Source organism: Myiozetetes cayanensis, unplaced genomic scaffold (genome assembly GCF_022539395.1).
Source record: "Myiozetetes cayanensis isolate MyiCay16 unplaced genomic scaffold, myiCay2020 scf22, whole genome shotgun sequence".
Classification (NCBI taxonomy): domain Eukaryota; kingdom Metazoa; phylum Chordata; class Aves; order Passeriformes; family Tyrannidae; genus Myiozetetes; species Myiozetetes cayanensis.
In genome coordinates, this window is record NW_026087434.1 from 12,156,338 (window position 1) to 12,183,832 (window position 27,495).

At 51.6% G+C, this 27,495-nt stretch overlaps 5 protein-coding genes across 11 annotated transcripts; 1 reads left to right on the forward strand and 4 right to left on the reverse strand.

Annotated features, from left to right (window-relative positions):
* Nucleotides 1-184: 184 nt before the first annotated feature.
* BLOC1S3 (biogenesis of lysosomal organelles complex 1 subunit 3) lies at nucleotides 185-1,105 on the forward strand. The gene has a single exon (XM_050319570.1). The coding sequence runs from the start codon at nucleotides 185-187 to the stop codon at nucleotides 668-670; it is 486 nt and encodes a 161-aa protein (XP_050175527.1). The 3' UTR covers nucleotides 671-1,105.
* A 337-nt stretch (nucleotides 1,106-1,442) lies between these two features.
* Nucleotides 1,443-6,686, reverse strand: CCDC61 (coiled-coil domain containing 61). 5 transcript variants are annotated; one of them, XM_050319553.1, is made up of 15 exons: nucleotides 5,504-6,686; nucleotides 4,555-4,774; nucleotides 3,732-3,892; nucleotides 3,573-3,655; nucleotides 3,328-3,476; nucleotides 3,117-3,245; nucleotides 2,953-3,028; nucleotides 2,772-2,854; nucleotides 2,581-2,693; nucleotides 2,405-2,483; nucleotides 2,242-2,306; nucleotides 2,066-2,144; nucleotides 1,931-1,994; nucleotides 1,745-1,811; nucleotides 1,443-1,651 (listed from the first exon to the last, which is right to left on the reverse strand). In XM_050319553.1, the coding sequence occupies exons 2-15, from the start codon at nucleotides 4,599-4,601 to the stop codon at nucleotides 1,554-1,556; spliced, it is 1,293 nt and encodes a 430-aa protein (XP_050175510.1). In that variant the 5' UTR covers nucleotides 4,602-4,774; nucleotides 5,504-6,686; the 3' UTR covers nucleotides 1,443-1,553. The 5 variants fall into 5 exon arrangements, with proteins under 5 accessions (XP_050175510.1, XP_050175508.1, XP_050175507.1 ...); XM_050319551.1 differs by having other exon boundaries at nucleotides 3,319-3,476; nucleotides 4,555-4,668; nucleotides 5,504-6,655; XM_050319550.1 differs by having other exon boundaries at nucleotides 3,319-3,476; nucleotides 5,504-6,655.
* Nucleotides 6,687-6,725: 39 nt separating this feature from the next.
* LOC126642158 (ADP-ribosylhydrolase ARH1-like) lies at nucleotides 6,726-10,531 on the reverse strand. Of its 3 annotated transcripts, XM_050319556.1 has the most exons (7): nucleotides 10,175-10,531; nucleotides 9,884-10,107; nucleotides 8,971-9,069; nucleotides 8,795-8,900; nucleotides 8,224-8,303; nucleotides 7,969-8,152; nucleotides 6,726-7,413 (listed from the first exon to the last, which is right to left on the reverse strand). In XM_050319556.1, exons 1-7 carry the CDS (start codon nucleotides 10,183-10,185, stop codon nucleotides 7,041-7,043), a joined length of 1,077 nt encoding a protein of 358 aa, XP_050175513.1. In that variant the 5' UTR covers nucleotides 10,186-10,531; the 3' UTR covers nucleotides 6,726-7,040. The 3 variants fall into 3 exon arrangements, with proteins under 3 accessions (XP_050175513.1, XP_050175515.1, XP_050175514.1); XM_050319558.1 differs by lacking the exons at nucleotides 9,884-10,107; nucleotides 10,175-10,531 and adding an exon at nucleotides 9,494-9,556; XM_050319557.1 differs by lacking the exons at nucleotides 8,224-8,303; nucleotides 8,795-8,900.
* A 4,337-nt stretch (nucleotides 10,532-14,868) lies between these two features.
* On the reverse strand, nucleotides 14,869-17,724 carry LOC126642169 (uncharacterized). The gene is made up of 4 exons (XM_050319576.1): nucleotides 17,581-17,724; nucleotides 17,204-17,344; nucleotides 16,903-17,003; nucleotides 14,869-16,142 (listed from the first exon to the last, which is right to left on the reverse strand). Exons 2-4 carry the CDS (start codon nucleotides 17,303-17,305, stop codon nucleotides 15,638-15,640), a joined length of 708 nt encoding a protein of 235 aa, XP_050175533.1. The 5' UTR covers nucleotides 17,306-17,344; nucleotides 17,581-17,724; the 3' UTR covers nucleotides 14,869-15,637.
* Nucleotides 17,725-17,891: 167 nt separating this feature from the next.
* Nucleotides 17,892-22,734, reverse strand: LOC126642170 (ubiquitin carboxyl-terminal hydrolase 42-like). The gene is made up of 6 exons (XM_050319577.1): nucleotides 22,548-22,734; nucleotides 19,431-19,541; nucleotides 19,248-19,350; nucleotides 19,032-19,099; nucleotides 18,817-18,887; nucleotides 17,892-18,015 (listed from the first exon to the last, which is right to left on the reverse strand). Exons 1-6 carry the CDS (start codon nucleotides 22,732-22,734, stop codon nucleotides 17,929-17,931), a joined length of 627 nt encoding a protein of 208 aa, XP_050175534.1. The 3' UTR covers nucleotides 17,892-17,928.
* Nucleotides 22,735-27,495: the final 4,761 nt, after the last annotated feature.

The window sequence follows — 27,495 nt, forward strand, 5'->3', positions numbered from 1 at the left end:
TTTCCGTGAGCTTGGAGGGGAGGAGGTGTCCTGGATGTGGCGATTTGGGATCACTAAGTGGGCCGTGGGAGTCTACAGGGGTCTGAGCACTCGGGGAGGAGTGGGGGAGGGACTCCCCAGGCCAAGGCCGGAGCGCCCCCCCCCCTTCGGAGGTACCGCCTGATCCCCCCGTGCCCCTCAGGCCATGGCCGCCCCCCGCCCCCCCACGGTGGTGCCGGGCGAAGCCTCCGAGAGTGACTCGGAGCAGGAGCTGCTGGTGGGGGCGGCGGAGGTAGCCCCCGGGGCCGGGCTGAAGGTGCCGGGCGAAGCCTCCGAGACGGAAGAAGAGGAGGAGGAGGAGGAGCAGGGACCGAAGACGTCCCCAGTGCTGGCGGAGGAGCCGGCGGCGGTTTGGGGGAGCGGCCGGGGGAGCCCCTCGCTGCTGCAGCAGCGGCTGCGGGAGGGGACGGGGCGGCTTCGCGGGGCGGTGGGCAGCGCCCTGCGGCAGAGCTACGGCAGTGCTGCCCGAAGCCTGGGGGGGCTGGAGGGGGCCCTGGGCCGGGCGCAGGTGGCTGCCGCCGCCGCCGCTCACTGCCTGCGCCTGGCCCGCCGCGACCTGCGCGCTGTGGCCGACACCATCGACATCGTCACGGCCTGTCGCCTCCTGCCCGACATCCGCGTGCAGCTCTGATTGGCACCAGCACGAGGCACCACGTTCACCGTCCCCACTGTGGCTGTCACCCACGGCGGCACCAACGCCTGCCAGACATCCACGAGCAGCTGCCGGCACCACTGCTGTCCTCAAGGTGTCACCAGTGCTTGGGTCATGCTTGTCAGCATCATCGCCCCAGTATTCTGCACCGACGGTGCAGCACCTCACACTGACCTTGAAGATCTCACCACAGTGGCATCACCAGCATAGTCACAGTGACACCAAACAGTGGCTTTGGCACAGAGGCCACCACCCTGCCATCCCAGGACCTCTACACTCTGGTGACATGATCAGTACTGGCCTGGCCAGCTGCTACCATCCCTGAACTGCAGCCTCACACTGCCTCCAGTCACTGCTGACCTCACCATTTGGTGTGACATGGAACTGAATAAAGCCATGGTGGTGTCAGAGCCACAGCAGAGAGCTTGTGCCATGGGGACAGCAGCATTGCAGAAGGGGGCACAGGGACACACAGGGGACAGGGGGCAGGTAGGGCGACGTGGGTCCTGGTGTCATATTGCAGTAACCTTTGAGTTCACTGGTAGCCCAGAAGACAGGACTGGTGACCTGGGGCCTGTATCTCCCATGTCCCCTATCACCCTCTGGTGATGTCCCAGTGCCTGCCCCCTGACACACACATTGTGTCCCTCTTGCCATGTCCCCAGCAGCAGGATATTGAGGGGACAGTGAGAACAAGAGGACTGCAAGAGGGGGGACAGAAGCCCCACCCTACCCCAAGAAGAACATGCCCTAGGGCCAGACAAGGGTTTATTTGGGGGAACGCTTGCCCCACACCACCGTCAACTCCACGACACAGGGAGGGGGAGGGTTCCCAGAGGGGCTGGAGGGTCCATGGGGGGAGTTACATGCAGGTGTCCAGGCTGTTCATGTACTCTTGCAGTGCCCACAGCCGGGCATCAATCTCAGCCAGCTCAGCCGAGGGTTCTTCAGAGTGGTTCTCTGGGGAGGCCAGTGCAGGTAAAATGGATTAATGAGGGCCTGAATTGGGTTGGGGGGCACCCCGAATATCCAGGGACTTGGATGGGGCCTCACCTTTACCAGGGCGCTTGCCAGTAGCGCTGCGTGTGGGCAGCTTGTGGCTGGCAGCCAGGCGAGGTGCCTGCGGGACAGACTGGCGGTCACTGGTGGGTGTTCCCCCACTCGTCATGCTCACCCTGCTTTAGGATGTAGAGGGGGGCCCCAAATGGGTGGGGGGACCCCAAAGGGGCAGCCACTCACCATACAGAGGCCATTGCAGGACGAGGTGCTCAGGGGTCTCTCGGTACGGGTCACCCTCCTGTCACTGCCCAAGATAAGGGGGTTTAAGAGGTGCCAGGAGGGAGGACCAAGCATCCTGCCCCACGCCAGTGTTACCTGTGGGGCATAGCCTTGGGGCGCTCACTGCCTTTGCTGCCAGAGCTCGCTGCCGAGCACCAGCTCCGGAAGCTTGTGGCTGCAGGGAGAAATGGAGGTAAGGGGTGAAGTTGAGAAAGGAGCTCCAGCACCGAGTGAGTGGGTGCTCCTTAGCCCTCTTCATGCTCCCCACTCACCCGACGAGCTGCGCCCATGGCTCCTCACTGGACTGGTGCTGCCAAAAGCTGCTCTGTTCCGCTGGCTGCACCCAACAGAGATGGTGACGGGGGGCAGGGATCCCCCAAGTGCTGGGGAGGAATGGGACATTGGGATGGTGAAAAGTTCACTGTCACCACTTACTTTCTGAGCTCAGCCTCCTTCTGCCGTCGCTGCTGGGCCCTGACGAAGGCAGTGGGGTCGAAGCGTGGCAGGCGGGAACCTGGTGGGGGGTGAGGAGGAGGAGGGGGTCAGGGTGAGGAGGCAGTGAGTCATGTCCTGTCTCCACCCCTATGTGTGTCCCTCCAAGTGTCCCACACCTGCAGGTGATGGGGATCGCAGAGAGGGGCGGCCCAGGCTGCTCCTGTGGCTCTCCAGGGATGCTGAGCGTTGCTTCTGGGGGCAGGGGGCCGTGCTGGCAGATGTCCGGCGGCTGCCAAGAGGACCAGTGCCATGAGGGGGGGACACCCCATGGTTATGAGACCCCCTGTACCACCCACCCCAGCCTTACCCCCTCCTGCAGGAGGCCAGTTCGGCTGTCAGGCTCTTCACCCGCAGCTGCAGCCTCTGCTCTGATGCCTTTGCCTCGGCCAGCTGCAAGGTGGGGAAAAAGGTTCACTGTGCATCTGGCAGAACCCCTTCCCGCTGCCAGCAGTCCCCAACACGCAGCCCCCCATCCCCTCCCAGCCCACCTGGGCAGCCAGCTGACGGTGCTCACGCTGATGCCGGGCCTCTGCTACCCGCTTCTCCTCCACTGCGCGTCGCAGCCTGAGGAGGATGGCAGGGGGTGGTCTGGGCACTCCTTCCTTGTACTGACCCCTCCCAAACCCTTCTGAGTGCTGCCAGCCCCACTCACGCGTCCCGCAGGTGCTGGATCTCCTCCAGGCGTCGTGCCCGAAGCTGTGCCAGCTCCTCCCGCAACTCCTGCACCAGTGTGGCAAGGTCCTGCCGCCCAGCGTAAGGCAGTGGCAGCGGGTAGTGGATCCTGGGGAGGAGCACGTGGAGGGGGTGAGGATGGTGTCACTCCTCCGTGCCCCCTACCCAGTGTTCCTTGTCACCTATCAAACTCCACAGAGTAGACGAGGATAAGGTAGCGCCTAGTACTCAGGGGGGAAGAGGAGGAAGGGGGAGGCCGGGCGATTGCCCCCACTTTCCAGCTACGCAGGGTCTCTAGATCGGTGTAGGTGAGGAGCTCCAGGCTGACGGACTCGCTGCTCTGCAGAGGGTTTGAAAAGTGGGGGAGGCTCGGTGGGAAACATACCCCACCACATCTCCCCCCAGAACGCTATGTAGAGGAGCGGCGCTGCCACACCTGTATCAGTGCTGACTCCAGCATGCTGCAGAAAATGCCGAACTGCTTGAAATTCCCAGTTTTGCGGGTCATGTCCTCGATGACTGCGAGGAGTACTTCAGTGAGTGGCAGTCGTGGGGGGTTCCCTCAGTCCTCCCCCAGGTCCGCCCCGGCACTCACAAGCGGCATCGAACTCGCCCCTCCACAGATCAGCGGTGCCATGAGCCTCCACCTCCACCCGCAGCACAGTGCGAGCCAGGGTCACCCGCACCGTGTGTGTCCCGGGCCGAAAACTGCAATCGGCCTGCAGGTACCGCGGCTCTGCCATTGCGCAGGGGGGTCTGTGGGGAGAAGGCACCATGGGGAGACAGGGGCACCCCAGGAGTAGGGGAGGCACCCCTAGAAGACGGGGAGGGCACCCTCGGGAAAGGGGATCCAGACTGGAGGGCTTGAGCCAGGCGAACTGGGGTGGATTCTGGGGTGGTGGGTTCAGGGAGGGAGCGGAGTGGGAGTGATGGCGGGGGCACAGACGGGGGAAAAAGGCGTCGAGGCCACAGCATCAAGGGAGGGGACCACAGAGAACCTCAGGGCATTTGGAGGTTAGGGCTCTGCTGGGGGGGCTGTGGGAAGCAGTTTGAAGGGCTGGAGAGAGTACAGAGGGGCGCGGGGAGAGCCCTGGGCCTGGGGCTGCTGCCTGGGGAGCAGGGGGGAGCCAGGGCTTCGGGGGCCTGTACCGAGGAAGGGGAACAGATGTTCTGTTCTGGGCGCAGCGGGGCGGGGGTGGCCCGGGCGTATGCTCAGGCGTCAGACAGCGGGAGCCCCGTCGGTGTCAGCGCCGGCACCGCAGGAGGGTCTGGGCCCGGCGCGCAGACCCGCAGCTCACCGGCCCAGCGCTCACCGAGATCCGCCGCTTCTCGGCCGCAGCCCCGCCTCCCTCGCCCCGCGCCATTGGCCGGCCGCGCCCGCCTCCGCCTCGCCATTGACTGCTCGTGCCGTCTGTCACCTTAGTGCCGTTAGCCGCTTGGCTGCCCGCCAGCCTCTCGCTGCCATTGGCTGTCAGGCGGAGCCCGCCTCCCGCCTCCGCGGCGCCGTTGGTTATTGCGGCTGTCAGTCATTCCTGGAGAAGAGGAGGAGCGACGCCTGCCTGTGCAGCCCTTCGACCGTGACGTCCGGCAGGCCCCGCCCCCTCCCCCTGAGGCCGCCGGGTCCGGTCCGTTGCCGCCCTGCGAAAGGAGGGCCCGTGAGGCTGGGCCGGAGAGACTGCGCTACCTATGGGGGGCACAGACAAGTTGGGGAGAAGCTGAAGCTTGAACCAGTTTTTGTTAACCAGACTGGGAGCGGGGAGGGAGGCCTCGGGAGGCCCCAGGCACTCCAGTATTTGGGAGTATGCCCCCAAATTGCAAAATATCCTCCTGAAATGGTTGGAGGGGCAGCCCCAAGACTTCAGATCCCCCCTGAACATTCCAGGGGGTTGGCCCTCACAAGAAATGGGGGAGGGGAGCGCAGCACACTCTTAAACTGCCTTTGGGAATCCCAGCAGCCCTTCTGAGGCAGGACTGTGTCTGGGCGTCTGTCCATGCACTCGGTGACACTGATGGCATTATGAGCACTTGTGATGGCACTCTGGGGACCCTTGGTGGCAACATGAGCCCTGGGAGAGGAGATGCCAAGTTCTCTCCTTCCTCTTCTCCTACTGAAAAAGCAGTGCTGGAGTCAGAGCAGAGGTAGTTTGAGGGCATCCAGGGGTCTCCAGCAACTGGGATCAGCCCAGTGGTACAATACCACATACTAGAGATGCCACCATCCTTGCACAAACCCTGTTTGGCCCTCGGTGGGACCTTTTGGGGTGGTTTCTTGCTTTCTGAGGAAGGCAAGAGGAACTGCAGGCCCTGCTCCAGGGCCATGGGGACTCCCCACTTCTCCAGGCAGATGAGGATGCCAGATTGTCCCACCTCATGCAGGAAGAGCTGTTGTTGGATGGAGCCAGCCAACTGCAGCCCTTAAAACCTGCTGCTCGCTATCTCACATGTCCCAGTTGGAAGGTAGGACAGCAGCTGGACTGTTGGGCTTGACCTGCTTCCCAGTGTGACACAGGGGACACCTGCACCATTACAGAGAAGGAAAGATGAACACTCTGACCCTCACTAGAGTAGCTCAGGACCTACTTTACTTGTAAGTGCATGAGGAAATGCCTCTGTGGAGCCTTAAAAGGCAGCTTTGAGCCAGCTAAATTGCAGACTGAATTCTCTCCCTCTGAGAGGGAGGATTTGGAACATATCCAATTGGTTTGGGGCCAAATATGAGCCTTTGGACTCTACAAATGAGGCACTGAACCTTCCGGTCAAATCTGAGGCCTTCAAAATGATGCTGTGGACCTTCTAAATGAGTCTTTGAACTTTAAAAGCATAAATCTTGTGATGTCTAAATGTGGTTTTGTAGTATGAAATTGTGGGTTTGTATCTTAAATTGACTATTTGGTCTCCCAAGTGTAGGTTTTAGTGATTTAAAAGTGATGCTATTTTCCTTACTTTGGAAGCACAGATCTATCACCCTCAAGGTGGTAAACCCTGAGGCCTATCACACTTGGGGGGGATTAATCCTGGGGGCCATCACCTTTGGGGTGGGGGCAACCAGCCAGTTGTTTTTTACCTTCGGGTCCATTTGTCCTTGATCCCATCATCCTTGGGATGATTAACCCTGGGCCCACCAGATGTGCTTTACCCTGTTGGCCCTCACATCTCAGGCCCAACCCCCTCAGGCTTGTTAACCCTGGGGAACCATCCCCCTGGAGGCTCATTCCTTTTGCTTTGAAGGACCCCGGGGCCCACTAAGGTGACCATGAGCAACAGGATGCAAAGGATAAAGCATCACTCTCCTGGGTGGCACTTGGAGGCAGGTGGCAGCGGGATTGTGTGCTCCTTCCTCAGTAGTGGTGAGCCCACCCTTTGAGCACTGGGTCCCAGCCCTGGGCTACCAGTACAGGAGAGACAGGTTGTCTGCAAGCCAGCCCAGGAACAGGCCTTGGAGATGCCCCATGGCCGGGAGCCTCTTGGAGGGGCTGCAGGGAGATGCTCAGCCGGGAGCAGGTTTGGCTGCAGAGGGTCCAACCCAGGTACGGTCTCAACCCTGGCAGAGGCAGGACAAGAGATGCCAGGCACGCACCCAGACTCAGAGTGACTTGGGAGGACATGGCTTTTACTGTGGGGATAACTGAGGCTCGTTGGGAGGGTCCGGGGGTCCCAAACTGGGGAGGGGTAAAAGGCCACCTGGACACAGCTATGGTGGTTTTCCTGGGGCTTGCCTGAGACCCCAGCACCCCTTGAAGGGCCCTGCTTCACCCAGGGCTCTCCTAGGGGCCTTCCCAGGCCTCCTAAAGCCCAGAGACCCTCCCAGGCAAAGGCTCCATGCTAGTCTTTGCTGTGCCCTGGCGACCCACCAGGGCTTGCTTTGGAGGGGAACAGCAGGTGATACCAGGGACACAGGCCAGGCTCATCGTCTCCCCCAGGCCAGCACATGGAGTTGGTGGGCAGCATTGAGCAGCCGCTCACGGTACTCCAGGTGGCAGTGCAGCCCCGGGGGGATGCATGTCAGTCCCCCCCGCAGCCCCCAGCACCCAGCAGCAATGGTCCCCGTCGAATCGTTGTCCCCGCCATGCAACACTCCCCTGCCACACAGGTCTTCCCAGCTGCCGCCGGCTGCCAGCAGGGCTTCCAGGGCCACCATGGGTGCGTCATGGCCACTGCGCCCTGGCCACCCCTCCAGCGCCCAGCCTAGGTACGCTGTGTCCCGCTCGGCTGGGGACAGGAGGGATGGCACCTGGGCTGGGCCACGACCCTCCAGAAGCCCACGGGAGTCCAGATACCTGCAGGGACATGGGGATACTGAGGTCACTGGGGATATTGGTGGCAGCAGGGACGACACTGAAGACATGGGGAGTCATCAGGTACACTGGTGTCAGTGGGGACATTGGTGTCACCAGACAAGGGGGTAACCAGTGACACTAGGGGTCACTAGGCTATGGCTCCCAAGCAGCCCCTGTAACCTCAGGAACCTGTGAGGACACTGGGGACTATTGGTACACTTGGGCGGCACTGTGCTACTGGACACAGCGGGGACAGCAGTAATGCCAGGAAAGCCCATAACCCCAGGAACCCTAGGGACACACAGGTCAGTGTCCTTGACGAGGGCACCATTGGCGGGACACAGGTGCAGCAGGCACAGGATGGGCAGTGCCAGCCCTGTGGACAGACTGAATACCAGGATCAGCAGTAACTCCAGTGCGACGCGCTGCCAGGACTGGGAGAGAGCCTAGAGGACACCAGTGACACCAGTGGCCCCCTGAACCCCTCCCAGTATCCTCCCCAGTCCAACCTTGTGCTCCCAGTGTCTCCCCAGGAAACTCCCAGTGCCTCCTCACCGGTGCCAGGCCTCCCCAAAGAAGGGCCAGGCAGCAGCATTGTCCTCCACAGCCACACCGGTGCCCTCCACGTAGTCCCATGCCAGGGGCAGGACCCTCAGCAGCTCAGCCCCCCAGCGCTCTGGGGGCTCCCCTCGAGCCCCCAGAGCCCCAAAGAGGGCCACTGCCAGTGCCCCGAGGTACCCTATGGGGACAGGGGCTTCAGGGGTGTTCCTGTGTCTCCTCCTGCCCTGCCTCCCTCAGGCTGGCACCCACCAGTGGGGTGGTGGTGGGTCATGCGCCCGCTCTCGATGCTCACCCGGATCAGTGTCGGCAGCTCCCAGGCATGTGGATACCTGTGCTGGCATCAGACAAGTCCCCACCCTCCCCGGTCCTGTATCCCCAGCATTGTTCCCATCCCACCACCCTTGTCCCCACTGTCCTTGTCCCTGATGTGCTCATTCTCCCTATTGCTGTCCCCGTGTTCTCTGTTCCTGACCTCCCAGCTCCAGCACCACCATATCCCCAAACTCCAGACCTTGTCCTCCGCAGCCCCACCCCTCTCTGTATCCCCATTCTTCTCCCTCTGACATCCCCATGTCCCTGTTGTCCCACCCCCATCCCCTCATGTCCCCTTCCCTTCAGCTCTGACACACCCATTTCCCCAGCCCCAACATCTCTCACCCCCATTCCCCATGTCCCTGTTCCCCGACATCCCTCCAGCCCTGACAACCCCCCATCCCCAATCCACCCATTTTGACCCCCCCCCACATAACCTGTTCCCATCCCTCCAGCTCTGATACCTCTGTCCCCCATCCCCACCTGTCCCCCCATTTCCCAGCCCCACCTGAGGCCGATGGCCAGGCTGCGCATGGCAGCCCCACATCCGGTGCCGCGGGGGTTGAAGGGGATGCGATAGCCCTCGGGCTCCCCAGGCCGCAGCTGTGAGGTGCCTGGGGGAGCATGGGGGCGTGAGGCCCCCTAATCCCCCTGCCTCTCCCCAGATCCTCAGGCCCCGCTCACCCAGGATGCTGGTGGGTCCAGGCTTGCGTCCCTCCATGTCTCCCATGGCAGCCACGTAGCGGCGAGCCAGCTCCTGCAGGAGGGGTTCCCCTTCCAGGCCTGGGGGGAGAGCGTGAGGACCATCCTGGGTTACCCAGACTGGCAGGGAGGGAAGGGAGAAGCCCCATGCACCCTCCAAAACTGAAAGGGAAGACCCCCCACTGCACCTCTCCCCCCAAAACAAGTGGGGAAAGCGTACATCGCCCCAAAACTGGAGGCGGGGGGGAGAACACCCTTCATGGACCACCAAAACTGGAGGGAAAAGGAGACACCACTCACGGACCCCCCAGAATTGGAGGGGAATCAGGACAAGTTTCATGGAGAAATGGGGAATCCCCCTGAGTGCTCCAATTTGGGTGGGAAAGAGGTACCCTGCCAAGTCTCTAAAGTGGGAAGGGGAAATGTTCCCCCTTCCAACCCCCAGTATGGAAGGGCACATAAATGGTGAAAAACACACAGATACAGACAGACACACACTCCCCACCTGCCACTCTCCCCGAGGAAATGAGGACACCCCCCATAAGCCTCACTGGCTAAATCCTAAAAGGGGAGGTGAGGGAGAAAGTGGAATTAGGATGCCTCCAAGCCCCCTCCAGGGCTGGCCAGGGTCCCCCCAGAAACCCCTCCCAGCAGTCCTCCAGTTTGGGTCATGGATACAGTGGGGGACTTCTGCCCCATAGAGCCCAGGGCTACAACGGGGACCCCCCCAGACCCCACTATACAACCCAACCAAAAGGTAACTCCCACCTCCTAGGGGGTATAATGAGGACATCCCGCTCACCCAGAACACTCTAGCTACCCTGTGGTACGATAGGGACCCAATCCCAGGGATCCATCCCCTTTATCTGTGGGGTGCCATGGAGCCCCTCCCCACCTGTGGCCAGGCCCTCGGCGGTGGCGAGGTGCAGGACGGTGTCATCACTGACGGGCCACTCGGGCGGCTCGAGCGTGATGGCCGCCAGCCCCCCCAGCTCAGCCAGCTCGGCGTGGATCTGGGGGCCCGAGGTGCAGTACTCCCAGCGGCTCCCTCGGTACCCCAGTGCATCCCCCACCCCACTCAGCACCATGGCCGCCTCGTAGGCTTCCACCGAGGGCACCCTGGGGGGAACAGCGGGTTCAGGGGGTGCCGGCAGTGGGAGAACCTCGGGGCCCCCGGTGCACTCACGTCTCCTCCATGGCGGAGCAGCTGGGGATGCCTGTTAGCAGGCTCGGGCACGGAGCCAGCGCTGGCCAGGGGCCCTTAAGGGGCCTAGAACACCTCTGGGATGGGGGGAGAAGCAGGGGGGGATTCCAGGGGCATTACAGATGAGGGAGAACAAGAGAGGGAGAAGCTCCAGGGAGTCCCGCAGGACACCGAGTGGGACTGAGGGGCTCAGAGAGGCAACTAGAGAGGCACGGGGGAAGGTGGAGGGGTGCTGTATCCAAAGGGAGCTGGGGCTACCCAAATGGGCATGGAGGAGCCTTGGAGGGGCACCCTAAGGGGCCTGGGGACATCCAAAGGGAAATTAAGGATACCCCAAAGGGGCATGGAGGCATCCAAAAGGGCCTGAGGGAAACACAAAAGGGACACAGAGAGGGGCCAGAGGCCTCTTAAGGACTTGGGACACAGAGGGCTGGGGTACAGCAGCCCCAGGGGAGAGAAGGAACATGGCCAGGGAAGAATGGTTCCACCAAATATTTCCCCATACTTATTTTGCTATGACAGGGCAAAAACATGGCCCTGACCCATATCCTGGGGCAAAATCTCACAAAACTGCTCTGGCCTGGGTCCCGAATAGAGGTTCAAAGCTCCACCTTAAATTTCTGAGTGAAGCAGCACAGCCTAGGCCAGGTCCAGGTCAGGGCGACTCCTGTACTTCAGCACCATAGTTTCATCTTGGGATTGGTCCAAATGATACCAGATGAGGCACAAATCTTTGGTCTGCTGGTAAAAGTCTGGAGAAGGGGTGGTTAGTAATAAAAATGGAGAATAACAAGGTTTAAAATCCATTGTCATGTTGGAAAAATTTTAAAATGCCAACACTTGGGGGACAAAAAAAATGATGTTTTGGAGGCTTTTTATCTGGACACTCAAAAATGGAGGAGTTATCCTACTACACTGTGAAGAGATGGTTCAGAATCCAACAGAGGAAGCCCTGGAGCCTGTGGGTCAGGGGCAGGGCACCCCAAAACCCTGCAGTTCAGGACACATCCAAATTGTACAGGTTGGGTCCAGGGCTTCCTTTGTTAGGGACCAAAGCCTTCTCTTTAGGATTCAGCCTGAGATTTGGTGGGCTCAAAGCTTATTTTAAGCCTCTAAAAACCCCTTTTTAGAGGCCAAGCCCTAATTTGTGGTAATGAAGCATCCTTTGAGGGCACAAAACCTAACTTCATGGTTCAAACCTTCCTTTTCATTTCCAAAGCTCAGTTTTTAGGTATAGAATGATTTATTAGAACCACAATTTCAAGAAGCTGAGGGAAAAGCAGAAGCCTTGGAAGAAAAATTAGAACTGGCATTATTAAAAGTCCCTAATCCTCCTGTTTATGGTCACCTAGGGAAAAAGAATGATTTCATGTACCTTTGCAATTGCAGGCCATGAAGAAAATATTTTAGGATACAATATCTTTAAAGGAAAAGTTTGGCAATTGTTCAATGAGAATGTTTGATCATTCAGGCCTGTAAAAACTCCAATTAGTAAATTTTTTGGAGAGAATATGAAAATCACTGCATTAAAAATTGCTCCAGTCTTACCCATTTCTGTTGTGGCTAATATCAAAGGTCCTTATTTCCCCTGCATCCAGAGAAGGATAAATGAACTAATTAGGGATTTAGAGCACAGAGGTATTTAGGGCACACTCCCCATGCAATTCTCCTGTCTGCTCCTGGATTTTCTATAATAGCAAAACTGTTCTATGCATTATGAGGAAAAAAAGACCTGGGAGTGGCTTGATAGTCATGAACAGGCTTTACACATGCTAACAGAGAAGTTAAAAATATATCAATCACTTGAGCCAGTTTACCCCCGTGATCCTATAAGAGTTGAATGGGGTTTTGCTGAACATGGGACTTGCTATAATATGTTCCAGGAAAGCCCTCATGGACCTAAATGACCATTAGGGTTCAGTTCCACAGCATCAAAAGATACTGAAAAAAGATACATGGACTGGGAAAAGGTATTATTATCTCTGACCCAACTCTTAAAGAAGTAGAAAAAATTCACCAGTACCAATCTGTGCAAATCGAAGGCCCTTTTAACCTGTTAGCGGGTGTTAAGAAGGGCAGTGCTCCACCAGATGGGATTGCACAAAGGCCAGCAGTACACAGATGGTGTGCATATGTCTCAAGAGTCACGGATTGCATGGATATAACTGAAGGGCTGGGAGAACCTACCAAATTACAGGTAGCTGTGATCCCAGATATGCTGGCTTTGCAACAGCCATATAAGCCTACTCCTGTACTTGATGCTCTGCATTTACATCAGACTGAAGTAAAAGATGTGTTTTACTGATGCCTCAGCCAGGAATTGAAGTAGTAGAAGAAGGAATGGGAAGGGCATAGGTGGGAGAGTTAAAAGCTGAATTGCTGGCAGTAAAAGAGAAAACAAAGACAAAATATGTTGATTCTTATGCATCTGAGCTGGTGCCACACAGTGGCTGTGTCAATGGAAAGCATGAGGTTGACAAGTAAATGGAAAGGAGGTTTGGCAGAAGGAAGATTGGAAGTGGTTATTGTTACAGGCTCAATCCCGACCAATCCACATAGGATGGGTCAAAGCTCATGCCAATGATCAAGCCTTACAGACTTACTGGAACAAGAAGGTGGATCAGATCACAAAAATTAAGAAGATAAAAATTGATCAGTTGGAAGATCCTCAACATTACTATTGATTAGGCAACTAGTTACACCGTGAACTGGAACATACTGGACAGGAGGGTTTGTTTCTTGCAGAACAAAGTAGAGGCTGGCCCTTGTCACATGAAAAGGAAAGATTTTCCCGAACCCTAATGTTTGTCAAAACCCTTGAAAGACTTACACCAACAATTCATGGAATAACACTCTTTATTAATAAAATTGCGACAGGTTAAGTTTCAAGGATTGCTGATGATACTATCTGACTGCAAAAATGTATTCAAAGCACTATACAGACAACCTCTAATCCCTGACATAAGATGGCTAGAGAAGATCATTCAGCATGCACAGAGTGTGGTTCCTTTACCCAATGGGCCCCTACAGGGAGAGAGACAGGTTCAGCCCGTTGACCGATCCCACAAGTTCCGATGGAGTTTTCCCTAAATTCTCCCAGTTTTTAACTCACTTTTATGCTGTTTTTTTAAGCTTAGGTGGAGCTTGAGTGATTTTAGTCATGCGTCTTAGTGAGGGGTGGTTGTACCTTGGGGACAGGTATCTCAGTGCAGTACCTGAGATAACCTTGAAATGGGGACACCCATCAGTCCAAGGAGAGGGATTTTGCCACAGTTGCAGATTGAACAGCAGGACATCTTCTTTTATGTCCCTTGGTTTTCAGCTGCTGTGCAGCTGATCAGTTAGAAAGTACCACCAAGTTCCCTCCCCTGCAAAGGTTTTGACAGATCTGTGGTGTCTTCACTCAACTCCACCCTCCATTTAGTCGCCCTTAGATTGTATTGTGGGGGGGAGGTTGGGTATGCTGACTGTGTTCCATCCAGGGAGTAGCAACATATTTTCCCCTATAATTTCTGTACTATTGTCTTTTTACCCCCAGTCACTTTCCCACAGCCCTTAACCAGAAAATGTGTGGAGACATCCTCGCACAATGTTACTGGTGACAATTAAGACCTGTCCAAAATCAGCCATACCAGACACAACCAGCCTTCTTTTCAAGATCCAAAGCAGCATTTTTAGGGCCCAGGCAGTCATTTTTAGGGTCTGAGCCACACCTTGAGTGTCCAAATCTCCATCTGGATAGTCCAGAGTCCTCTTTTAGGGACCAAAGCATCGTCATTTAGAGCCCTAAGCCTTGCTTCTAGCCTTGAAAGTCTCCTTTTTATGGTCCAAAGCCCTATTTCAGTGTATAAACTTCTCACTTAGGGCTCAAAGCTTCATGTCCACAGCCTCACTGTGGGCAGGCAACCAGCTGGCAGAGCTGTCCAAGTTTCTTTCCAATTTCTCTCTTAGGGCTTTCTTGTTAGAGGCAGCACTCAGAGGGATAGGGTAGCCTGTTGGTTCCCTTTGTGCAACTTGGTCTCTGCTAGGGACACTTTTGAAACTTCCTGCATTCCTCTTCTTCCTCTCTGGCATTGCAGAAGTCAGATGCTCTGCTCCTCCCTCATCCAGGTTGACAATCTGCCCTTTTCTCCACTGTGGCAGCATGAGACCCATGGCCTAAGTACCACTCCTACTTTGGTGTCATTTGCCAACTTGCTGAGTATTCTCTCTGCCCCAGCATGCAGACCATTAGTTAAGAAAGACATTAAACAGGATCAGTCCCTGACCCCTGGGACACACTGCTTGTTCCTGGCTCTAGACGAGGCTTGGCGCTGCTGAGCAGAACCCTTGGGGTCCAACTATCAGCCCTTTTCAATCAGTGTTGACTCATCCAAGCCATGTCCCTTTGAGTGACTTGAAATCCATATTTAAAAATAGGAGATTGCCAGATGGGCACATGCAAGCACACAGCTTTCAAAATCCCATCATGCACAACATCCCACAGTGGGTATTTCCACCAATTGCCCTAAAAAGAAGGATTATTCATGCAAGGTCATGTCATGATCTACATGGTCAGAGGCGCGATGTTCGTTTTGAATTCTTGTCAGGCTGAACAAAGACACTGGGCTACATGCCAGGGAACTCTTTATGTTTTATTGTACAGCCACCATAACTCCAGGAACCAGCCTAATATTTAGATTAAAAAGATGTGGGCTAACAAGCCCTTAAATTATTATAACACACTTCTGCAAGAGTGGAGCCAAACAAGCCCTTAGATTCGGTACAATACACTTCAGTAAGTTCTCAGCTCCCACAAGAAGCTCCTCAAAGGTGCTGGCTCACAAGTAACAACACACTTCCACAAGCTCCCCACTCCCAAAACAAACTTCAACATGGAGCACAGGGTAGAATATCATAGCCGTGCTTTGCCCACACAAAGCCAGAGAGGAGAGAAATAAAGATAGAAAAGGGAGAGAGAGAACAAAGAATATCACCAGTCTGTAGATCCCACGTTGGTCCTGCCACGTGGGTCTGAAGCTGAGGTTGCGAGACAAAGAGAAAGAGAGGAAAAAGAGCCGGGGGGTTCAATCCACTTCCTTTCCTAGTTAACCTGGTGCAGCCTCTTATGTAAAATAGATTTTTTGTGCTGTTGTGTTCCACATGCACAGCCAGCACTTTTGGCACTCCTCCTGCAAGTTAGTTGGGGATGGAACAGCATGCGTCTCAAGGTGGAGCAGGAAGTTGGTTCAGAACATGATGCCCCTGCTCTGCAGGACCCTCTCCACCAGTTACCTTTCCTGTTGTAACAGAATGTTTAAGGCAAAACATGCTTAGGCCTGGTCCTCCACAGGCCAATAACGGGGTTTAATTCTGGTTTTGGCTTTTCCGCCTCTTCATTCCAATCGAGTGTTGATTTTGTTCATGCTGTGCTGCTCCCTCATCCAGGCTGACAGTCTGGCCTCATCATACTGTGTTTGTCTGACATGCATCTCTGCGATGCTCAAACCTCCTCACTGATTGATGAGAGTTTGTAATCTCCACAACCTGGCTCCAGAGATCATAGCCCTGCCATGAGGATCTCTGTATTGGCAGGGTTTGCACCCAAGCAGCACTGGGTGCAGGTGTCCACTGGCAGATCCAGTTGGAGAGCCCTGGAGCTGTGTTATCCCTGGCAGTGTGGTTACAGCCTAAAGAACTAGTTCTCTTCCTCCTCCCTGTTGAGTTGTCGTAGTCAGTGCTGTTCATGAACCAGCTGCAGAGATCATTGCTGCACTGTGGGGATCTGCTCTGGGACCTCTCCCTGGCACTGTTCCTTTGGCTGTGTGTCACCTTAATCCTACCAGGCAGAGCTTGTGGTCCTGCAGAACCTGCCTGCTCACTGCTGCTCCTCGTCTGACTGAGGATGGAATGGGCATATGACGGTGCTGGTGAGGAAGCTGCCATTTCTCCCATTTTCAAATTGGAGCACCTGGAGGAACAAAGAGTGATCTCTGTTTACTGCATTCCTTGTAGAGTCTTCTGGGATTCAGTCATTTTCTTGGAGCAACAGAGAGAAGAATTCACCAAGGTCACCAATGGGACATTTACCTGGGGTCTTCTCACCAGGTCTGCCCTTGTCTTTACACCCACTATGGCCTCCATTTCACAGAATCCTAGAATCCTAGAATCTAGTTGGAAGGAACATTAGGGATCAACTAGTTCCAACATGGGCAAGAGCACCTTCCACTGACACGGGCAGGGACACCTTCCACAAGCCCAGGTTGCTCCAAGCCCTGTCCAACATGGCCTTGGACACTTCCAGGGATGGGGCAGCCACAGCTTCTCTGGGCAACCTGTGCCAGGGCCTCACCACCCTCACAGGGAAAAATTTCTTTCTAATATCTAATCTAAATCTTCCCTCTTTGCTTTAAAATCATTATCCCTCATCCCATTACTACACTCCTTGATAAAGAGTCCCTACTCATGTTTCCTGGAGGCCCCCTTTAAGTGTTCTCTACGTGAGCCAGCTTCAGAGAGCAGACAAGTGGCAGTATATACAGGGCAACACCCTACAGCCTGGAGGTGAAGCAAGAGAAGAGAAGGAATGGTGTGGGATAGTTCAAAACTGACAGCACTGAAGAATGCAAGGAGGAGTTCTCTATTACAGAAGCACCCAGAAGGATGAGAAGACAAACAGCAAAGCCAGGAAAAGTAAACATATTCTGAACACATGTGACACTGGCTATTACCTGGCATAGAACAGCAAGTATGCTTGCTGCCCCAGAACTGTATGGGTGTCACAACTATCCACAGACTCATCGTCCATCTTGTACCACAGTCCATTGCTGGCCTGAAAAGAAAGGCATCCATCTGGAGAGGAACTTCCACACCACCACAGGCAGAAAACCGCAGAATCAAGAGTACACTAAAACAAATCCAATCCATCCCAAAGGAGACCTTCTCCCCCAAAACCCTGGCTGCCAGTAACACTGCTGGGAAAGTTTGTCTTCCCCAGCACACATTTTTCCTTGTCAGGAAGAATGTCTTTACCTTTGTGTAGCAGAAAAAGTGTCCTTCAAGACAGGTGTCACCACTGTGCACCACGATGGCATATAAAGAGCAGAGGAGGGGTTCTCCAGCTGTGTCAGACATGTATGGCCGAAGATCCAAGTACTCCGGATAGTCCACAAACTACAGAGAGACCAAGAGGGCTCAGAAATGATCCTAAGCTACCACATGAAATAGCCTTCGATATGTAATGGTTTGGGTGGCAGGAAACTGTTCTCTGTCAGAGCAAAGTCCAGGCTGGTCTTCCCACAGGAATTCTCCTCTCTCCGAAGGGAACATAAAAAACTCAACAAGAACAGCTTGTGACAGAGTGTACTGCTTTGGGGAATCTTCTGCTGCAGGAAGAGAAAGTTGCACACCTTGCTGATCTTCTTGCCAGTCCATTGGTCAGCCCTTTCCAGACACAACGTGAGGACTCTGGGTGCTTGATGGATTGTGATCCTCTTGGAGGCAGCAACCTTCTTCTTACACCTTGAAACCAAGCACAGAGCCGAGTGCTGAAATGCTTCTGATCTTCCCCCAAGAAGACCAGACAACCTTTCCTGTCTCAGTCATCCTTACGCTATTTTAAGGCTGTTCCGAGCCACATTACAAAAGCTGTGTCTCATTGTTGTGCATTAAACCTCCATGAGAAGATGACTTCTGTTCGATGACATTCAGCCACCCCTCATGCAGGATCTGGTGATATTATGTTGTTGGGAATCATCTTACTTGCGACATTTGAAGCATTCTTTCAGATCCAGCTCCCTGGGTGTCACACAGTCCTCCAGAACTGTGGTGAGGGATGAGGCTGCCTGGAGGAGTGAGAAAGGAGCTGCTGAGCTGTGGGAAAGGCCCTCACCCAAACACTTCCCATGAGCTGACAAGAAGACCCAGGCAGCTGACTCTGAGGATACCCATTGTGAACCTGCAGGCATTGTCTGGAAGGAGGCAAAAAAAGAGGGGGTGTGTGGGGTCTGGTTACAGGATGGGTGCTAGCAAAGCGTCCTGGGAGTTGTAGTTTGTATAGACTCTGTCACACAGGCGCAGTTAAATGCTTGTATAGGATTGGCTGATAAGGTCACGTGTTGTGACGTGTCAGCATTCGAAACCACTCTCTAAACCCTCGTCTCCTTCACTACGGCATGCGTTTCTTACGCACCGTATCGGTGTCTGTCTCTGCTCCCAAGGACCCACTGCTTATTACATTAATATAACTGCTACAGGTGTGATGCTGAATATTTCCCTCATGTTCCAGAGGCTCCCAGAGCCATCAAGAGTTCCCTCTCTGTGTCATCACTCAGTTCAGCTACTGATGTCATGCAGGGGCATCGGTAGTGAAAACAATCCAAGCCCATCAGCCTGCAAGCCAGAAGGGTGTTGAGGGGGGGCAAAGGGAAGGAGGAGGAAAGTATGTCAAGGATGCAGAGGGGATAATGCTGCTTGTCCTGCCTAAAGCCAGAACCACGGGGACACCAGTGTCATGGCCTCTGCAGGACCCGCTCGCCACCAAGCTCCCTTGTGCTTGCAGTGTAGGTTTTTAAGACAAATACTTTGGTTCTGGAAAGCTACAGGGGCCTTGAGGCATACTGAAGCACAATTGCAAGCCCTCTTACTCTGATATCCAAAGAGACATCCAGAAAGGCCTTGTAGGAATCAGTAACTGCTTGGCAGTTCAAGCATGTGACTGGAAAGAAAATCAAAATGCTGGGTTAATTGACCATGCCAGTATATGTTTAGGTTACCTACTACCTGGTCCCAGGACCAGCTATTTGTCACGGGCAGAAAGAAGGGCACAGACAATGTGAAAGGAATAGTTCTGGAAACATACCTCTGGATCTCATAAAGCCCCCAAATATTTGATGCACGATGGTAGTTTCTTGTGAAGAGATGTCCATGCTGGAAATAAAAATAAATGGCAAGGAAGAGAGTTACCTCCTCTAAGAGTCCAAGTTGAAGGCCCTGGACATCAGTTTTCCTTGATGGGAGCACATCAAGGAGCCCAACAGGTTCGGGAACAGTGAGAAAGTAATTTGCTTGTGCTTACTCGCTGCTGCCACTCAGACAAGCTCTCTGCATGGCACTGAGAGCACAGCGCAAGAACTCATAGGCGTTTTCCTGCCTGCCATACTCAAACTCTTCTCCTATGACTAAGAAAGAAGAAGTTAGTAGCTCTACCCTAAAGGGAAGAGAAAGAAGAAAATCTGTTGAAGCACCTAAAACAACTTACATTTGAGGTCCCTGAGAACAGCCCCAGGCAGGATGGCACTGGCTGAGGAATGCAGGACCTTCCTAATGTGTACTTCCATGATGCACATCATGCAGAAGCCTTGCTGTTGGCCTAAAGAGGTAAAGAGAGGGGGAAGGAGGGAGGGAGGGAAGGAGAGAGGGAAGCTTCTCAGGTTAGAAAAACATCCCTAGTGATGGGAAACCTAATGGAGATCTTGAAGTTCTGAGAACAGTCCCACTTCTTGCAGCGTTTTGGGCTTCAGGGGGACTGCCAGAAGAGCATTCTGGGAAACGAAGTCTCCAGGACTCTGGTGCACATGCGCAGTGAAGGGCTTTGTCGGGATTGGTTGTTAAGGTCGCAGGTGTGACGTCACTGTTTGAACCCCACACTCAAACCCCCGTGTCATTGGAATAAACGGGTTCAGTCACGGGTTAAACTGGTTAAACTGGTGTCTGATCTGTGCCTTGACTTATATTATATTATAGTTTCCTACAAATGGTGCTCGAACAGGGACCAAAGACTTGCCCTGAATCAGGGAGGAATGCCGTAGCGTTCAGACTTGGCTTGTTTTAAAGCTGAGGAATGTTCTCCGAAGAAAAACAGAGTCAAGAGAGCAGCGGTGAGAGCAGCGGGGGCCGCGGCGCGGCAGGGGGAGCGCAGCGGAACGGCAGAGCCGCGCGAGGGCCGAGCCGGGGCCGAGGCAGCTCCAGGACCTCGACAGGATTGGGCCCTGCCGCCCGAGGCAGGGAGAGTCCTGTAACTCAGTCCTGTAACTCAGCCGGACCTGCAGCGCTCAACAGTTACAATGCTGCCAACACAGCTTTCTCAGCAACGTGGTAAAGCTGCCGAAACTGCAGCTGCTAAACTAGCAAACCTTCATTGCCCCCCCAAACTAACTTATTTAAGATTGTTGAAAGTTTTAAATTCATTTACATAGATTAAGTTGATATAATAATTTTGTTCCAGTATTGTGTTTAAAAGATTTTAAGCATCTCCATAACTTGTTAATTAATGCATTCAAATATTCTATTATCCCAAAAAGTTGTGTAAATGTCAGTAAATGCAAAAGTAGCTGCTTGTAAATCCTAGTTACCTAAGAGATTGAGTTAAAACAGATTATGATTGTTCTAACCCATGTCATCTGAGAAACAGGACTGCAAACACTCCAAAAGGAATCTCATACACTTAACCATGAAACTGTCTACAATAGAGAAGATTGCACAACAAAAGATCACCCCTCAATCTTCAACTTTGAGGTAAAAAGACAATTTAGCATAAAATGACTTATTGCTGTTACCTCAATTTATTAACTGACTTCAACTATTCCTAGACATGACTACAGAAAAACTGCATATTTGCCTAACCCTCACATTTATTTCTGCTCATTCTCCACTTAAGACTGTCTAAACTGTTATTACCACGTTTGCCAAGTTTGTTATTAAAGACAAAAGGCAGCAACCAAGAGTGGATGAACAAGAACTGAAAAGTAACTATATCCCAGACACCAGAAACAACGCAGATTGATCTCTCACCGAAGACACTGGATTTCAAGCTGTGTTAATAGATTGTAATAGTGACTCATCTATGTATCTTTGAGTTCATTGGCTTTTGGCTTTCTAGACAAGGCTCAATCATGGAACAACTATTGCCAGGAAAGCACACTGCACACCAAACATATGTCAAAACAAAAGGGGGAGAAGAGAATATACATGCGCATAAACGAGTGCTGGATCAGAATAGATCTCATTTAGGTTTGTTAAGCCTTATATTCCCTGTGTTAATTCCTCTTCAAAACAGGTACAGTTGTTGAACATGACTACCAGAAATGACAGAGAAGCACACAGCCAATAATACTTAAAATCTAAAATGTGTGATTAAAATGCAAAGATATAATAAAAATTCTAACTGTGAGTGAAGAGTGACTGAGGTAGCCACCTATCGAGTGAATGAAAAAATGCTGTGAGTGAGAAAAGCTGTGTGGACATATATGTGGGTGGACTTAAAAATACTTAATACTTCATATGCCTTGACATATCAAAGGACAGCAAAATACACACTTACCCCTAAGAATCCTTCTCCTTGAAATAAAGTTGAATTTCCCCCTGTTCTACTCAAACCCTCAGAGAAATAGATTAATACTCTACCTGGGTATGCTAAGACTCTCAGAAAAATAAAAGTTGATGCTCTATCTAGTTGTATACAAGCCTTCAGAGTAATAAAGTTGTTGCTTCTACCAGTTATACACAAAGCCTTTAATAGAAAATCTTGGACAAACCTACTTGTTGGAAACCTAAGATTTACAAGGTAAAGCAGTTAGTAAAATTACTGTGTTAAGAATAAATTGTTATGTAAAATAAAGTTTAAAATTCTTACCAAGTTACCCCCAAGACCTCTAGAGAAAAATCTTAAGTAAATACTTGTTGCAAACTGCAAATCCATAAAGATAAAAACAGTTAATAAAATTACTTGTTAGATGTGAGATGTTATGTTAAAAATGGTTAACTAAAGGGGTTCAAAATTTCACTGTTCTGTATCTTTTTGTAATGAAAAGAGGGGAGATGTAGCATTTCAGGGGGACTACCAGAAGAGCATTCTGGGAAACGAAGTCTCCAGGACTCTGGTGCACATGCGCAGTGAAGGGCTTTGTCGGGATTGGTTGTTAAGGTCGCAGGTGTGACGTCACTGTTTGAACCCCGCACACAAACTCCCGAGTCAAGGGAATAAACGGGTTCAGTCACGGGTTAAACTGGTTAAACTGGTGTCTGATCTGTGCCTTGACTTATGATATATTATATTAATATTTCCTACAACTTCTCCCAGGCTGCCAAAGTCCCGACAAGCCCAGAACATTTTAATGCTTTAGAGGGATTTAATGCTTCAGCAGAAGTTTTCTGTGCAATAAGTCAAGAGGGTTTAACTTGCAGGGGTAGAGACCCAGGGCTAGAAAGAGGTGTTTTTCTGAGGATGAATGCACCTTGATAGGACAAACAGCTTCTTGGGGCTGACAAAGAAGTTTTCCTAAAGTTCTCCGCTGTCTCCTAAATCTGATTCCAGGTTCTGGCAATCCTCGGGATTTGCCCAAGATATTTGCAAGAAGGTGTTCCTAGAAGTACTCACATGACTGGCTGTGCTCATGAGAGAGCAGATAGTTGGCCAGAGGGGGTGTGTACGTCAGGCACTGCAGGATGACATTGATGTAGCAAGTATTTCCCAGGTTGAGGAGTCCCGCTCCAGGTCTCTGTCTTTGCTGCCAGTCCATGCATATCTTCTCTGGGGGAAAGAGGATCCTTTGTGGCAGAGCCATTCCCTTGGCAATGGCTGTGGAGAAATGACATTTGAAAAGAGATGAGACAATATTGTTGCTCAAAAGCGTATTCAAATATTGCATTGTCTGCAAGAGCACTGAGGACGACAGCTCTAATTGCCAAGCCAGTAACATTGGGCAAAGCCTAACACCCTGTTGACATCTTCTATGAGGAAAACAATTTCGGAAAATAGTCTGTTTCTCTGTGTACTCTGCGAGAAGTCCAACAAACCCACTTTGCTTTCTGGACCTCAGGCTACCTTCCTTTCCCTCTAGTGCCTTGGATTTTTAGGTCAAGACTCAGAGGAGCTGTTCCCCATTGCAGCCATCACCCCTCTCAGGAATAGAGGGGAAAGCTTTGGATGACAGAGTTCCAGAAAAATCTCCTCCAGAAAGATCAGATCAGCACCAATCCAATCACCTGAAGGGAAAGGAAATTATTGTAGCTCAACAAAATAATTTAGAAACCCCAAACATGACCCATAAAGCACCTTCAGCTGTCAAAAGTGTTTTGGTGGTGCTTGTAGCTGCTGCCAAGGATGAAAAATGCTTGGAAAAAGGCAGGCACACAAGAATCAGTGGAAAGAGCTGAGATGTCCCGAAGGCCAGCTCAGGCCAACTAGCTTTTGCTGGTCCACTCCTCAGTATACTAAGCATTGGGCAGGTGAGGTCACAATCACTGGACTGATGCTGCATCTCTGCGCATTTGTGACACAAGGCCACATGGGTACATGTCCCTTTGAGGCCACAGAACCCCATGACTGTCACAGTCCAGGCATCTCTTGCAGCTGGAAGTCACTTGACCTCCCCAGGTGCTGCTGGTGAATGTTCATCAGCCAGCAAAGCTCCTGCTTCTTCCAGGAGCTGCAGCAACCGGATGAGTCAAAGGCTGCTGAGGGTTATAAGTGAGTCTGGTCACAGATAGCACACTTGGAGTGCTAGAGGTTTCATTTCCACTACTTTTAAGCCCCCAAAGATCCCTTTTTAGGGGGCAGAGCCTTAGTTTAGGACAACAAAGCATTCTTTGAGGGCACAAAATCTAACTTCAAGGTTCAGGCCCTCATTTTCATTTCCAAAGGCCCATTACTGGGGCCCACAGATCCAGTCTGAAGACCCAAAGCCCCTTTCAGAGCGTCCAAAGCCCTCTTTTACAGCTCAAAGCTTTCACTGGAGTGCCCAAAGCCCTCTCGTCAGTACCAAAGCTTCATTTCTCCGTGCCAGTTCACTTTTCAGAGATCACAGTGTCATTTGTAGCATTTCACCTGTTAACTTTTTTTCATGGCTAAAGCTTCTGTCTTTTCTTAAACACCTCCAGGGGCAGTGACTCCACCACCTTCCTGGGCAGTCCGTTCCATTGTTTAATTACCCTTTATTGAAGAAATTACTCCTAATGTCCAACTTAAATCTCCCCTGGCACAGCTTGAGACTATGTCCTCTCCTCCTGTCACTTGTTACCTGGGAGAAAAGGCAAATCCCCACCAGGCTACAATGTCCTTTCAGGTAGTTGTAGGGAGTGATAAGGTCACCCCTAACCCTCCTCTTCTCCAGGCTAAACAACCCCAGCTCCATCAGACGCTCCTCATTGGTCTTACCTTCTAGACCCTTCCCCACCTCCATTCTGTTCTCTGGACATGCTCCGGAACTTCTATGTCCTTCTTGCAGTTAGGGGCCCAGAACTGGACACAGGGACATAGCACTCGAGGTGCCTCACCAGTGCCCAGCATAGGGGGACAATCACTCCCCTGGTCCTCCTGGCCACACCATTGCTGGCACCAGCAAGGTGCCATTGGACTCCCTACCCACCTGGGCACACCTGGGCTCATGTTCAGCTCCTGTCAAACCAGCAGCCCCAGGCCTTTTCTGCTGGGCCACTTTCCAACCACTCTTTCCCCAGTCTGTAGCACTGCATGGGGTTGTTGTGACCTGCGGCGTTGAAATGGGAAAGGGAGGAGGCTCCAGGACTAGGGGATTTTGCCCATTGCCTGGAGGGGAAGGTGCTCCCTCCCTGCCCCCTGCCTGGTGGTCCCCAGGGAGTCCACAGAGACCACAGCAGGAGAGGACGGAGGGAGAGAGAGTTTATCGTGTTGTGTAGGGATATACATAGCTTTAGGGGGGATTGCAAAACGAGCAATCAAAAGTTCATGGCGTCTTACAAGCCCACCAATGACAGGCAAGGGTTAACAATCAATAGAAAGGAGTAAATAAAGTCCAATGAGAAAACTTCAGGCTATATCCTGGAAATTCCAAAGTAGAGATAAGGCTGCCAGTGGGATTTTGGGAAGGAGAAGGTGAGTTGGCAAAGAACTACAAAAACCACCTTGGAAGAATAGTCACTTAAACAATATTAAAAACTTCTGTTTTTACAACATTTGGGCTGGTTTCTTCATTTTTCCCACTAGTCCATTTCTGACAGTACTTTTTCCATTCTATATATTGAAAGTCCATTGCCACAGTGACCCAAGGGTAGGACCCAGCACTTGGCCTTGAACCTCATGCCTTGGCCTTGGCCTTGACCTTGACCCTTCAGCCTGTCCAGGTCTCTCTGCAGAGCCTTCCTACCCTCCATCAGATCAGCACTCCCACCCATCTTGGTGTCATCTGTGAACTTACTGAGGGTACACTCAATGCCCTCATTCAGATCATCAGTAAAGATATTAAACAGGACTGGGCCCAACACTGATCCCTGGGGATACCACTATTGAACAGATGCCAACTGTATGCAGCAGCATTCTTGCCAACTCTCTGGGCCTGGCCATCAACCAGCTCTTAACCGGGCACCTGTCCAAGTCATGGGCTACAACTTTTCCAGGAGTGCACCATGGGAGACATAGGAAAAGTGGAAACCCCAACAGGATTTTTTAATAGAATCATGGAAACTGCACAAAAATATACTGATTTAGACCCCAAGAAAAAGGAGGATGCTGCATAATTAGCACATATATTCATTGGACAATCAAATCCTGACATTAAATGGAAATTTCAAAAACCAGAGAAAGAAGAGTCCAGAACCCTAAGCAAACTGTTAGAAGTTACTTGGACTGTGTGCAGCAATAGTGAGGAAGTAGAAAGGGAAAAAGAAAAGGAAAAGTAAAAATATGGTAAATTTTTGCATTGGCAATAACTCAAGTAATGGGAAAAGAGGGAAATTGGACTAGGGGACCAGGACAAAGACTGGGGCAAAATCCTCAAATGTGGCTAGATAAGAACAATGTGCAATTTGTAAACAAATGAGGCACTGGAAAAGAGAAAGCCCAAGGAATAGAAACAGGAGTCAGGAAAGCTGTGAAATACCAAGGGAAGCTATGGAAATGATTAATGTGAGGACTGAAGGGGACTGGGGAAGGACTCAAAAGATTCCCCAACAGATCCCCTGGTTATAGGAAAGTTGGGTAAGGAGGAAATAGCATGTCTTGTACTTATCAGAGCTGTACTCTATTTTAAATACTTGTAAAGGAAAATCAAGTTTACAAATACTCTCAGTTGTTGGTGCTACAGGACAAAAGAAAAAGGGACTTTCTTTCAACCATTAAAATTTGGAATTTGTAAATGGGTCATAGGCCCTTCAATTTCTTTATATACCTGAATGTCCCATACCACTACTAGGAACAGATGTACTGGGTAAATTAAATGCACAAATCACATTTGAAAAGGTAAAAAACCAAGTTCGCATTCCTGAAGAAAAGGTCTTGGACACCCAAGTCTTTTTGTTACATATTCCTGAACCTGAACCAGAAAAACCAGAGGAAGCTGACATTCAGTCACCCTGCTGATATGGGCCATAAGAATTCCAGGATGATCATGGGGTGCAGAATCAGTAAAGATCCATTTGAAACCAAATGTCAGACTGGTAAGACGTAAAAAGTGCCCTTTGAAATTGGAAACTAGGAAGGGACTTGAATCCTTAATAGATACTTTTCTCAAACACAAACTGGTTGTGGAATGCCAGTCTCATTTTAACATTCTGATTTCTCCAGTAAAGAAGCCACACTCGAATATCGCTTGGTAAAAGATCTTAGGGCTACCAGTCAGATGGTCCAGGATGTGCACTTGTTGGTAGCTAACCCCTATACTTTATTGACAACCCTGAAGAATTCAGACCAGTGTTGGACTTAAAGGATACCTTCTTTTTCATCCCACTGGAAAGCGAAAGTCAAGAGCTACTTGCTTTTGAATAAGAAAGTCTAAAGACCAGGAGAAAGACTTGATGTGGACTGTGTTACTGCAAGGATTCAAAAATAGCCCAGTTATTTTTGGTACCGACTTAGAAGGACGGCACAAAGAAGATGAGGGTGTAACATTACTGCAGTATGTGGATGACGTCTTAATAGCTTTCTCAACTCCATGCATTCCATGGAACTGATCCTTTGTCTGTTAAATTTCTTAGGACAATCTGGATACAAAATTTCTAGGAAAAAGGCTCAAATTGTAGAAAAAGAAGTACTGTATTTGGGTTTCACTATTTCACAAGGACAAAGAAGTCTGGGTTAGTGAAGAAAAGAGGCTCTCTGTCAAGCTCCTGAGCCCCTTTCTAAAAGAGAACAGAGACCATTTCTGGGAATGGTTGGGTGATGTCACCTGTGGATTATCAATCTCTATATGCGGCAGCTAATGGAAAGAATGAAGTTCTTGTCTGAACTCCTGAATGCAAGAAAACCTTTCAGGAATTGAAGCATGTTCTAATGACTGTTCCTGCATTGTGACTACTGGACTTAGAAAAACCTTTTGAGCTGTTTGTGTGTGAAAGGTTCCAATTAACACTGG

Excerpts from the sequence above, each read along its gene's own strand:
- LOC126642170 (XM_050319577.1), bottom strand. The coding sequence starts at position 22,734 with ATGGCTCTGCCACAAAGGATCCTCTTTCCCCCAGAGAAGATATGCATG. Across the intron at positions 19,351-19,430 it reads TGTTCTCAGGGACCTCAAAT|TCATAGGAGAAGAGTTTGAG; the intron begins GTAAGTTGTTTT and ends CTTCTTTCTTAG. Across the intron at positions 18,016-18,816 it reads ATGTCTCTTTGGATATCAGA|GCAGCCTCATCCCTCACCAC; the intron begins GTAAGAGGGCTT and ends TCACTCCTCCAG.
- BLOC1S3 (XM_050319570.1), top strand. The coding sequence starts at position 185 with ATGGCCGCCCCCCGCCCCCCCACGGTGGTGCCGGGCGAAGCCTCCGAG.
- CCDC61 (XM_050319551.1), bottom strand. The coding sequence starts at position 4,601 with ATGGCAGCGAGAGGCTGGCGGGCAGCCAAGCGGCTAACGGCACTAAG. Across the intron at positions 3,656-3,731 it reads GGGCGAGTTCGATGCCGCTT|TCATCGAGGACATGACCCGC; the intron begins GTGAGTGCCGGG and ends TACTCCTCGCAG. Across the intron at positions 2,694-2,771 it reads CTGGCCTCCTGCAGGAGGGG|CCGCCGGACATCTGCCAGCA; the intron begins GTAAGGCTGGGG and ends TCCTCTTGGCAG.
- LOC126642158 (XM_050319556.1), bottom strand. Across the intron at positions 9,070-9,883 it reads CGCCGAGGGCCTGGCCACAG|GCCTGGAAGGGGAACCCCTC; the intron begins GTGGGGAGGGGC and ends CTCTCCCCCCAG. Across the intron at positions 8,153-8,223 it reads GACCCACCACCACCCCACTG|GGTACCTCGGGGCACTGGCA; the intron begins GTGGGTGCCAGC and ends CTGTCCCCATAG.
- LOC126642169 (XM_050319576.1), bottom strand. The coding sequence starts at position 17,305 with ATGTCTGACACAGCTGGAGAACCCCTCCTCTGCTCTTTATATGCCATC. Across the intron at positions 17,004-17,203 it reads ACTTTTTCTGCTACACAAAG|GCCAGCAATGGACTGTGGTA; the intron begins GTAAAGACATTC and ends CTTTCTTTTCAG. Across the intron at positions 16,143-16,902 it reads TACTTGCTGTTCTATGCCAG|GTGCTCCAATTTGAAAATGG; the intron begins GTAATAGCCAGT and ends TTGTTCCTCCAG.